This window comes from Centroberyx affinis, unplaced genomic scaffold, assembly GCF_046629955.1.
Source record: "Centroberyx affinis isolate AG114_WGS23_722 - 3 ecotype Tasmania unplaced genomic scaffold, CSIRO-AGI_Caff_v1 ptg003132l_1, whole genome shotgun sequence".
NCBI classification, from domain to species: Eukaryota; Metazoa; Chordata; class Actinopteri; order Beryciformes; family Berycidae; genus Centroberyx; species Centroberyx affinis.
Window position 1 is genome coordinate 99,059 of NW_027281193.1, and position 12,588 is coordinate 111,646.

Consider the following 12,588-nt stretch of genomic DNA (forward strand, 5'->3'; position numbering starts at 1 on the left):
AATCCGTTTTAATAGAATCAATTACATTTTATAGCACCGTCCAGAAAAAAATAACAAAGAAATAATTCTTATCTGTTAGCAACATGTGACAGTGTTCAGCGCATTCATTTACACTACATTACCCATCGTGCCTCTGGACGGTTTCGTCAGCATTACGTCATATGTTTTCCCCCCTCACGCGGTGGGATCGCTCCCTGGACGACGGAGCGCGAGGCGGAATCGGGGAAGATGGCAGACGAGGAGGACGCGGGGCCGGAGGCTGCCCCTGTGTCTCCCCCGGAGAGCCCGCACACTGCCCGGCCGCACTACGTCTCCTTCTCCGAGAGCGTCCAGCCAGCTGTGGGCATGATGAGCCAGCTGCTTACCCAGCCTTCCTCTCTAAAATTTGACAAGAACATCAAACAGGCCTTCTATAACACCGGGGCGATGATCTTCGTCGCTATCTGTTGCGGAGCGGCTGTTCTAGTTTACTTTATCCTGGAGGCCTTCCTCCGCCCGCTGCTTTGGGCGGTGCTTTGCGGCACTTTCCTCCACCCGTTTAAATACTCCCTAGCCCGGCTCGGCCGCTCCTGGCTCAGCGGCCTCCAGGACACCGGGACGCCCATCGTGGTGGGGACCCTGCTAGTTCCGGTGTGGTGTGTGAACCACGGGGTGGAGGCGATGGGCAGGCTGGTCTTGGAGAGGCTCACGGTGCTGCTGGTGATCGGGGCCGGCGCGCCGCTGCTCTACTTTCTCTACCTGTTCTGGAGTGTCATCGGTATGCAGGTGATCCTCGAGCACGTCTGTGGGATCATCGGGGCCGCGCTTGATTGCTTCCACACTGTGTGGGTGAGTGAATGGGCAGTGGCAGCTGGGCACGCCCCCCCTTTGTAATGACAACGGCTTATTGTGTCACTCAGCATAAGACACTGTGCCACTGGATGGGCGTGGTGAGCCGTGATGTGGCTCAGCCCAAACATGCTCTAAATGCTTCGGATGTCCTAAAAGTAATGTGGACTGACTTTCAGCTGTCAACTACTTGAATTGCATTTCCTAGAACAAGAGCCCTTCAATTCTGTTAACCTCAGTGCAGAAAGTATTTTTCTAAGAATATGCATTAGCTGGTATGTGAGCTTATCTCATTTCCTGCCTCATTTCAGTATCTGATCAATACCTTATTATTACAAAACCGCTCCAGGGATCTGAGTGGGTTAAGTACAGCCATGCTTTGACGAGAGGCTAATCACATTAAATGTTCCTCTCCAGACAGTCAGTCATCTCTAAATGCAGAAGTAGACTGAAGCATGGCCCTTGTCCATAAATAGAATGGAGGACGCACTGTATTAAATTACATATAAAGACGTCTTTGTATGCAGCAGAACTGGCGAAGGCCTTGGTGGTAAACACTTGATTGCACACTGGGGCATCACATTACATGACTTTATTACCAAGCAGTTTGACTGAGGCTGTTGTGCTGAATATATGACAGATTGTAGACAGTTAATATTGACTAACAGGCTTCCTACGCAGGTCTGGAAAGCCTGGAAAAGTATGAAAAATCAATTTGATAATTACTATCGACTACTAAAACTGTCAAGGTTTTGGAAATGTGAAAAAAGTCTGGGGAAATCTGGAACATTCTGTCTGGATAACACTTAAAGAACACATAAAGATTTTATGTAATTGCTGACTGATGGTGATTATTATTGTTGTGAAGAATCATGTTCAGCTATAGACTGATATGGGCTTGTCATTTTACCCAGCCACTATCAGCATACATCATATTGACTAACCAAATTCCTTAACCCAGTCCAGAAAAATTCAAGTCTGGAAAAAAAATAGAGAATTTTGAAATGAAATATGTACAGGAACCCTTGACTTTGCAACATCTCCCCTTATCCTAGTATACATCATCATATCTCATTCCCTTTTTATTATTGTGTCACTCTCTCACTTCTCTCTCCCTCGCTCCAGGTGTGCACAGCGGTGGTGGGCTACATGCTGGCAGTAGCCTTCAAGTGGAGCCCCAGTACTGAGCACTACCTGAGGGCTCTGTCTGTTCCTGTCTGGACCATCCTGCTCTTCTACCTGGGTGAGTGGGGAGGGGCGGGGGGAGAGGTGGGGAGAGGTGTGGAGGCCTCGAGAGCCTGCTGAGACAAGCTGGTTGGAGGGAAGTATGCCGGCAATTCATAGTTTTATCTAGACTCTCCCTTTCTGACCCTGGAAGGGTTTCTTCAAATCATGTCTAAATCGGTGCAGCAGGTAGCTGCAAGCTCCAAAGTTAAATGTAAAATGTTTTTCTAGCTATGATAAGGCCAAAGTTCCAGAAGTCCATCAGGCAGAGTACTCACACACGCACACACACGCACACGCACGCACACTCACTCACACTGAGTTATATGGCCAGATGAGGCAGTCTCCAGTATTTATAGTATGCTTGAGGCGTGCCGAGAGGTGGTGTTAACCTTCAGGCCTCAAATGTTAAATGTGACTGAGAGCTAATAAGAATCTAGGCAGACCGCTCAAGAGGGGAGGGGAGGGGAGGGGGGGGGAGCCAGGGGACTCAATCCACAGGGCTGCAGGACGGTCTGAGGAAATGTTCTCTCCCTCTGTTTTTAGTGTCTCTGACCGGCTCATGGAGAGTGCCCATATTTGTGGTTGTGGTTATACTCCTCATCGTGGGCTCCCAAGAGAAACCACCGGTCCCTGGCAAAGGTGAGGATGTATGGGCACACACACACACACACACACACACACACACACACACACACACACACACACACACACACTTAGATTTACCACAGAAAGAACCCTTTACTCCCTGTCAACCACACATACATAAATATGGTAGGAAGAAGTAAGTAAGTAAGGAAGGAAGTAAGCCCATTGATAATTAACTATAATGAACTACCACAGGAGAGTCGTTGTTGGCCAGATCCTGCCAGCTAACATCCTTCTTCAAACACAGCAGTGGAAAAGTACAGCTAATGGCCTTTATTCTAATTTGGCTACCCGTGTCCTCAAGCTTACACAGCACTTATCTTATATTGAGTTATATTTTGCCTCAATGTCAGCCCAGAAGGTTTACCTAATTCATAAGTGGCCTGAGGTGGCCAGTCTGTCCCTGGGACAGTGGACTTGGGCCGAAGCCATCAGAGTATGGGAAGACCCTGTGGGGAGTGTGGAAGCCTTAAACAGCAGAATGAAAAGGAAGAACTCTTTCTTTTGCCTGATAATTTGCATTCACACACAGATGCACACAAACTTGGTATGGTGTTTTTTGCTTTGTATGCCCTTTTTTTCAATGTCTGTGGTATACTCACTGCTTTTATGTGTCACTTTCTTCTCTTTCTCTCTCCTTTATCTCCCCAGGAGAGTTGTCGGGGCAGGTGTTGTCGTTTGCTGCTAACACTATCTACATGGCCATCTCCTGTAGCAACCTGCGAATGAAAACTGAAAACAACGAAAACTCTAACGCAGGTCAGACAGCTTACCTGCTTTCATCTCTGTTTATTAGACAGCAGTAATGACTGACAAGCACAGTTGCAGACATGATCCATCATCCTTGCTTCACGCTTTCTCTCCCTCTCCCTCTGTGTGTATGCCTCTTCCTCTCTGTCCGCCTCCCTCCTTCCATCCCAGACGGTGTGGACTCTGTGGGTCCCGGTCCTGTCCCCGTCACCCCTGGGTTCCCTCGGGGCTCTCGCACAATGCCCGCTGGCCTCTTCCAGAGAGAGAGGAGCTCCCACAAGGCCAGTGATATCTACTTTGTGCTGCTGGTCTGGGCCATAGTACTGGTTCAGGTGTGGCTCAACCTCTGGATCCTACAGTTGCTGCCTATCCCTGTGGCTGGTAACACACACTTGCACACACACACACAAATGCACACACACATTCACACACTTCTTCACAGATCTTCCACCTCACTTAGGCGCATGCTGCATTGAATGCCTGTATTTGTGCTTTAGTGTGGGTGATGAAGAAGCTGGTGGTCCACTTTGGCCTGAAGAGCTTCGCCGAGCGGACGCTTGCCTCGTGGTGGGCGGTGCTGGAGAAGTTCGGACGCGAGCGAGAGGAAGCCCTGCTGCCTGGACCAATCAAAGGCCTTGCTCAGTTCCTGCTCCGCATCGATACGAAGGTAACGCCTCTGACCAGCGTCCGGGCGACACTGAAGCAGCCAGTGTCCTTATTCCTCCTGCCCTTGATTTGACACTACCTCACACACACACACACACACACACACACACACACTCACACACATTTTCTCTTCAACTGGCACATCCTTTTAGAATGGTCAATGAACGCTGAAGGTGAGGCTTAACTAGAGAGAACTGAAGTGGATCTGAGAGAGAGAGAGAGAGAGAATAATGGAAGGGCTTAGTGCCACATAAATCACAATACTCTGTTACAGGTCATTTAGCTGATGAATCCTCTTATGGTTTTATATTTTATAATGACACTAATGGCCACATGTCTGACATCCTTCATACTAAAAGAGTTTTCCCTGATGTTTTTGCGATATGGTTATGACCTGCTCCGATTACGTGTTTGTAATCGCAGTGATTTACATCCCACTGTATAGTCAATCCAGACTCCCTGTATGCCCTGCATCCAGTTAGATCCTGCCTGCCCCTCTCCACCCACTGATCCCCTTATTGCCTGTACCCAAACTGAGGTTGTGTTCTTGTTGCCTGGGTACATGTGATGATTGCTGCACAGATCTTTCCAGTAATAATTCCCAATGTCTCTTTGTCTCCTCCCCAAGCTCTGGCATTGGCTTAACAAGCAGGTAATGATCTGGAGGAACAGAGTGCTGAGAGAAAAAGAGAGAGAGAGATTGACAGAGCATGAAAGTGTGTGTGTGTGTGTGTGTGTGTGTGTATGAGAGAGAGAGAGAGAGAGAGACCAAGAATAAGGGAATTACATGTGTGTGTATGTGTAGGCGTGAGCACACCTTGTAGTAGCTTGGACTGATGCTATATCCCATCCACTGTCATCATCTTCCCTCCATCATGCTGTCTCAGTGTCCTTCCTCTCACTGCCTTCCCGCTTCCTGCTTCTGTTCGTTGGAAGATACGGTTTGGGGGGAGGAGGGGGAACTCATTGGTTCCTCGGCCCATTCCGTATCTTCCCCGCTGTGATCCGATTGGCAGGTTGGCTTCAGAGTGTATGTAGCTGCATGGAGAGATGGCTGATGTAGACGGGCCAGAGCAGAGTGGGAGGGGGGGCAGTGTTTCCCCTAATAATATTTTGATGGATCAGCCCAGGGCGATCGATTAGATGTAGGGGAAACACTGCCATGGTCTGCTCCCAGAAAGACCCTCTGTGTTGTAAGGGATTGGGAAGTTTAAGGTGTGTAGGTAAGTTTTATGGGTGGCACTGGGACTATTGAGACTAGAGGGGTGGACAAAACAATGGAAACACCTAACAATATATAAATATTAAGTACCTAAAAAGAATTGGGGCCACCCTTCACCTTCAGAAGTCATACAAGTCTTGAGTCATACAAGTCCTGAACTGTGAGATACTGGACTTTCTTCAAGGGGCTCCTGTTCTTTGATGAAAGGAGGTAGAAATCAACTCTGCGCTCCAGAACTTCACATAAAGGTTCAATAATGTCTAGATCTGCATATGACTTCATCCTGGAGTTCATGAAACCACTCTTGAATTTTTTTAGCGGTGTGTATGGGGGCATTATTATTTTGGAATATGGGAACAGTGTTTGGACCCATAGGGTGCCCCTGGTGCCGTAAGATGCCCTCACAGTATTTGGCCATTACACAACTATGCAGTCATTGGACTACATCCCTCAGATGGCTGTCCATACCATTACAGATCCACTACTGTGTTGGACAGTTGGCAACAGACAACGTGGGTTGAAGGCAGGATGTAGAAAAAAACAGTCAAAGAGGACTCATCAGATCATATTCCTGTCTTCTATTGTCCAGGGGTCCAGGTTTTGTTATCCTTATACCAGGTTATACATGTAGTGGTTTTTGAATGGCAGCCCTACTTAAATACCACATTTGTGAAGCTCAGACTGTGTCACAGAGGTGTTGATTCAACTCTGGTCACTTCTTAGGCCATAGTTTTGTGGTGTTAAGCAACTATCCTGTTAATAGTCTGTCTATTCCTGTTGGTAAACTTCAGCTGTTCCTCTTTGCTAAATCCGTTTGTATGTGTTTGGCATATTTTGTCATATGATTTTCAAGATTTCCTCTTGCCACAATAATCATTTTTAAGTGTTTGTGACAGATGCAATTTGGCACCAGCTGTTTGGCTCTTTGGAACTCTGTTAGTTGCCTCATGTTGCTCTGAAAATTCACATACAAAAATGGTGATTGTTAGACTTCTTTTTAAAGCTGACACATTGCTGATTGGCATTCAACATAATGTGATTCACCTGCTTAACCGCTTTTCTATTCTGACTTAGTTACTTCAAAGTTAAAACCCCTTTTTCATGTGGTGTTTCCGTTATTTTGTTCACCCACTGTATGTAGTACTGTATATAAGCCACATCAGTCAGCCTGCCAAGTACAATTCTTCCCCTTGAAAGGTAAGGCTACATCATTTAGATGGTTAATATTTGTGTAGACTCTTTCTTTAAGATTACTGACTGCTGTATCATAACACCATCAATATGACGTCAAACCACTGGGACATGGCCTCATGGGAAAGAGGTGTCGACTAACTGAGCCTCTTCATTGACTCCAGTAACTTGATTTTAACACATGGCTTTTGCGACCTCAACATGCACACACACAAACACATACACACACACACACACACACAGGCAAAGACTAATGAGATTTAGAAGCTGCTTTATGTTAGCTGTTGATACAGGGTTTGGAGCATTGAGAAACCTGGGTTAAGAATTGCACCACCTTGCAACAGTGCACATGGAAAGACAGCAGTCACACATACACAGACACAGAACTGAGGGTTTCACATGCATGTTTTCATGCTTACCTCTCCGCAAGTATGTGTGTATGTGTGCAGATATCCTGGCTATTGGTTCATTAAGTCCGTTACCTTATTATCCTCAGGGTCTGAGGTGGCAGCTATTGGCTCTGGTTTAGATCCAAAATGGCCTCTTCACAAGGGGAGGACACAGGTTTCTCCATGTGTCCGACCGCTGTGTGTCCTCAACACATTCTGAATGGTACTGACTATGTGTCTACTTCTCTCTGCCACTTCCCCCTGTTCCTTCTCTCTTCCTCTCTCCTCGTCTTCCCCTTCCCCTCCCTCTCCGTGTCTTCTTCCTCTCTGTGCAGATGATTGTGTGGTTGGAGCGATCCCTGGACAAAATCATCAGCATCTTCATCATCTTCCTCCTGGTCACAGGAACTCTGCTCATGGCGCTACTGCTCACTGCTATGGTACCGTTTGTCCCTTTTCACCACTTCACTGCATTTCAGCGGTTCTGACATTGACTGGGCTAACAGAGTAGCTTTTGTCTCTTCTAGGTTCATCATGAGAGCGTTCACATCATTGATGTAACCAGCAACCTCATCAATGAGACTGTGTCCAACCACCCAGAATGGGCCAAGTATGACAGTTTTGTCATTCCCTTTTCAGAGGATTATGTGGTCCCTCTTTATCTGTCTCTCACAGCGTCGCTCTCTCACTCTGAGAGTTTGGAATTATGATTTCTCATCTACCAACCACCTGAGCTTTCTTCCTTTTCTCTCTCCCTGTCTCTCTCTCTCTCTTTCCCTTTCTATTTTCTTGCCCTTCCCCTCCTCTAGCTGGCTCCCAGAGGCCCGTGTGGTCCAGAAGGCTCTGAACTCAGCTGCTACTAATGTCTATCAGCATGGGAGAGAATGGATAACACAAAAGGTGGGAATGACAATTGCCTGTTAAGTTTCTCTGTGGTTTCTCTATCCTTGAACAGATGCTCAGATGTAGTTTTGTGTACACAGAAAACAAGCTGGGCATTAGGAGCATATTATGCTATGAGTCTTTGTTCTTTTTCTGTGTGCGCAGCTCCATAAGATGTTAGGAGACAAGGCGAACCACACAGCGGTCATTGAGAAGCAGGTTTTGGAGCTTTGGGACAGACTGTACCACTCCTGGTTTGTTAAGGTAACACAGTAGGGGGTTGGGTCTGTCCGTTAGACTGCTGTATGTAGGGGAGGGTCACAGTCTCCTCAAATCAAGTCACATTCAGTGTTATGCAGTTTTAGACAACACTTAATCACGCGCATGTTTCCAGAATGTGACCCAGTCTGGGCGCCACCGAGGTCAGAAGTTGCCAGCTCAGAGGCAGAACAGCTGGCTAGTGGACATCCTGGACTGGCAGGACATCGCCTCCTTCGTACAGGAGAATATTGAGACCCTGCTGTCTGTAAGTGTGTGTGTTTGATGAAATGTTTACTCTCTGCTGTATGAGGCTGAGGGTTTGTATATATGACATATATGGGCCAGTCTCTGTCTGTGTGTTCGTTTGTTGCTTTTGTCCATCCATCCTTTCGTCAGTCACAAGTTATATCTCAGACACCACAGGTTGTATTTTTAAGAAACATGCGTGACTGATGCATCTTACCACTGAGTTCCAGTATTTACAAAATGATACAGATTAGCCTAAAGGGGGCGCTACATCATTCATTTGCTCTTTTGCCCATGTGTCACAAGCGATATTTCAGACATCGCTGATTGGATTTTGATGAAACTTGGAGGAATGATGCATGTCACCACTGTGTTGCAGCATTTCCAAAGCTATACTGATTGGTCCAAGGGGGTTGCTACAAAACATGAAATGTGATATCTTTGTAACTGCATCATTCGTGGGTGACGACATGTTTGCTGTTGCCTTGTTTTTATAGATCCTGGAGTCTCTGTGGGTGGTAATGAGTAGGAACGTCGGCCTTCTCATCTCCACGACGACCACACTCCTCACTGTCTTGTTCCACAGCGGCACGGCCCTCCTCAACTTCGCCCTGAGTCTGGTATGGAACATTGACTGCTACAAAGCATCTGGCTCAGTAATACATAGAGTAGTAGACATTATAGAAGCCCTCTATTCTGCATTTACTCTCAACATAATCTGAATTAGGTCTGCTGCAGCCACAGTAGACAACCTTTTCTTAATTGTTATAGTAAAAATCTGTATATTGTAACACATAACTCATAAACACACAACTCATAACTAGGTGACTTATTAACATTTCTTATGTCAGATGAAAATAGGTCAAAATTTGAATCTATCTAACTTCCTCTGCTGGTGAGAACAGGTACATCTACTGTGTCTACATGTATGTGTGTGAATTACTGATCACGTTTGTGCCTTTTCCTGTGTGTATGCAGGTGATCTTCCTGACCACTCTCTTCTACCTGCTGAGCTCCAGTGGAGAATACTACAAACCTGTCAAATGGGTCATCAGCCTGACACCCCTCTCCCAGCCGGGACCCTCCTCCAATATCATAGGCCAGTCTGTAGAGGAGGCCATCAGGTAGAGACACACACACACGCACACAAAATCTCATGTCTAGGTGAAAAAAAATAAAAAATAATATGGCATATGACACAATTGTAATTTTTGTTTACCTTGTGTTTGTTTTGAAGAGGAGTGTTTGATGCCTCTCTGAAGATGGCGGGCTTCTACGGCCTCTACACTTGGCTCACTCACACTATCTTTGGCATCAACATAGTTTTCATCCCGTCTGGTGAGTCAGTGTGTTCGCAGCGGCTCATGCTGTCACTATACCTGCAACTGCCAAGCGATGGTCATTTCTTTTTTCTCCCCTCCGCTCTCTGAATCCCTCTTTCCTTCCCTGAAGCGTTGGCTGCCATCCTGGGAGCGGTGCCGTTCTTGGGGACCTACTGGGCAGCAGTGCCGGCTGTGTGTGATCTGTGGTTGGCACAGGGAGAGGGCGTCAAGGCTCTGCTGCTGCTGGTCTGCCATCTGCTTCCAACCTACTTTGTAGACACAGCCATCTACTCTGATATCTCCGGGTACGTATGTGAGACACTGGTGCGTTACCAGCTTGTGTGTGTGTGTGTGTGTGTGTTATGCGTGCTTCCACTTGTAGGAGAGCTGGATCTGAGTGCTGGCATTTGGCATCTGACAAGCAAATTTCAACATCCCGCCTGTGGTTGTTACTGTAATGCATACAAGCCTGGTTTCTACCCTAATATGGCTTTGAGATGAAACCACCCTGGTGTCATTTTCAGAAACTGTTTGTCAGCTGTTTGAGACAGCTGGCAAGATACTGCTCCATCTCAGCTGTTAATGGTAGCCTAGCTTCAGTGGTGGTATTAAGTAGAAGTAACAGTACTGTAAAAATCCACTTAACTAAAAGTAAAAAGCACCTCATTCATTGTGTTTTACTGGAACTATTTTTAAGTATTTCTTTGTGTTGATCTATTCTCCCAGGGGTGGGCACCCCTATCTGACAGGTCTGGCAGTGGCAGGCGGAGCGTACTATCTGGGTCTGGAGGGCGCCATCATCGGGCCCATCCTGCTCTGCATCCTGGTGGTGGCAGCCAACATCTACAGTGCCATGCTGATGAGCCCCAGCTCTGCGGTGCCCACGCCTGTGCAGGCCTCCTGGCCCCTCCACCCGGTCCGGTAAGTACAGAAATACCTCAGATTCGTGCCACTCACACAAACAAGTACACCTGCACAGACAGTGGATAATATCTTCAACCGTAAGCAAAGAAACCACTCCTGCACCATTCCCTCCTTTATGTTGTCTTTCCTGTCGCTCTCAGGTCCTTCGCAGACTCCACTCCTCTGCTGAAGAAGGCCAGTGAGTGACAAAAAGAGGGCGTGTCTCTGTGGAATGTCTTCTGGCTTCCTATTGGCTGATTCCCCAGGGGAAGTACTCCCCTCTCTGAAGCTCCTCCCCAAGCTGCCCTACTCTACAGGGTTGGCCCAGACCAAGAGATGGCGGTGTAATGGTTGGTTACCCATGATGCCGTCTGCCTTCCAGAGTTGTTCCTGTGAGTGACATGGCTCCAGCTGCTCTGGTTCAATGCAAGACCATAAAATTACAAATGAGAGCATACGTTCAGATCCCAAGCAGTGCTCCATGAAATATGGACCAATGACATTACATTGGGCTTACGATTTTGAATGATGGAGAAATTGATGCTAATCACATCGTCTCTGAGAACTCGGTGCCTAAGTTGATGTGCTAATGTTGAGAAATGCCTAAATTTATTGTGTCATCCACCACGTGGTTTGTGGTAAACCCGTATGAATTTTAAGATTATATATTTTATTCACAATGCCCCTGATTTCCAATCTGCACACCCTGGCTGGGTTTAAACAGTATGGCTGTGCAGTATCTGTGCTCCCTACCTCGCTCCTCTTGGAGGCTCAGACAGAGTTTGTAGTGCAGGTTGGTATGTGCAAAGATGAACTGAGCACTTGTTTTTGTAGTAGTCCTCCAGCCTGGTCTAGACAGTGAGCTGATGAAGAGTGATCTTCTTCTTAGTTTAACATAATGCTTGATTCACTTACTGTGCTGATTTCTGAGTTTGGCTTTAACAAAGACTTATACTCCACAGCTCTCCTGGACCAGGCTTTGATACCATTGGTTTTTTGCTTTTTTTTAATATCAGTACAGTTGAATTATAACTATTGTTATTGTTTATTATCTTTAATGGTTACATGTTTTTTTTTACATGTAGTGGCACTTTCATGTCTGTATGGTGATGCGTACTGTGCACAAACCTTTAGTGCGGTCAGATTGGACATCCTGCTTCCTGGGATGTAGCGTTTGGTTACCTAGGATTTTGTTCTCACATTATCATTTGTTTCCAGCTTAAGTTTATATTTGTTCTAACACACTGTGAGTGCACATACACACATACATGAGAACGTATCCATTCATTCTGAAAAGTGTAGTTAATCTGTCAGTGTTGAAACCTGCTCTACACTCAGAATATGTTGATATTGACAAGTTTGACAAAGTATTTTTGCAAGCACTTATGTTCAAACAGTTTGATAAGACTGTGACTGGCATCCTCATCCCATGGATACTTGGATAGTAAATGTGACCACACACACACCTCACTTCCCCCAGTAGGAACGTCTTTGTATTTTCTACTCACCTCATACTGTCTCTCGACTCCATACTAAAGTACAGTAGGAGCAATTTTCTGTACTGAAAATATGAAGCAGTTTACATCACATGAAGCTTTAATAAACAAGCTGTACAGATGAATCATCTGTATGTAATGCACATCATTTATCATACTGGCTACTGCGTTAGCTGCCTAAGGGTGGGAGGGCTGTGATCTATTCTGGGTCGGGTTGGAAAAAGCCTATGGCTTGGCAACGGTTTCACTGTCTCACTAATGTAATCTTCATCTGGTGCCGTTGCAGTGTTTTTTGTTGTTTTTTATTACTGGAAGTGCACTGACACAATAAACATTACCATTTGAACCGGGGGTGGCTTTGTTGGTGCCTCACCTGCAGTCTGAATTTGAGGAGATTTTTATCTGTTTGAAGGAAAATATTTACTTTGGTACATTCCATTCTCACTGCTGTAGTCAAACATCATGGCCAATCCATGCCAACACTGAGGTTTGCCAGGAAAGATTACATTCAATTACAGTGTTTACTCAAAGATATGGAAAGCAAAGAAAATTCTACTTCT

The 12,588-nt window shown here is 46.1% G+C and overlaps 1 protein-coding gene across 2 annotated transcripts; it reads left to right on the forward strand.

The window, feature by feature from the left end:
• Positions 1 to 12,374, forward strand: tmem245 (transmembrane protein 245). 2 transcript variants are annotated; one of them, XM_071537832.1, is made up of 18 exons: positions 1 to 828; positions 1,954 to 2,071; positions 2,599 to 2,694; positions 3,355 to 3,459; positions 3,622 to 3,831; positions 3,948 to 4,117; positions 4,745 to 4,768; positions 7,254 to 7,358; positions 7,446 to 7,528; positions 7,728 to 7,818; positions 7,966 to 8,064; positions 8,195 to 8,326; positions 8,805 to 8,927; positions 9,286 to 9,431; positions 9,545 to 9,645; positions 9,760 to 9,934; positions 10,356 to 10,550; positions 10,694 to 12,374. In XM_071537832.1, the coding sequence occupies exons 1-18, from the start codon at positions 229 to 231 to the stop codon at positions 10,737 to 10,739; spliced, it is 2,619 nt and encodes an 872-aa protein (XP_071393933.1). In that variant the 5' UTR covers positions 1 to 228; the 3' UTR covers positions 10,740 to 12,374. The 2 variants fall into 2 exon arrangements, with proteins under 2 accessions (XP_071393933.1, XP_071393932.1); XM_071537831.1 differs by lacking the exon at positions 4,745 to 4,768 and having other exon boundaries at positions 3,352 to 3,459.
• The last annotated feature ends 214 nt before the right edge of the window (positions 12,375 to 12,588 follow it).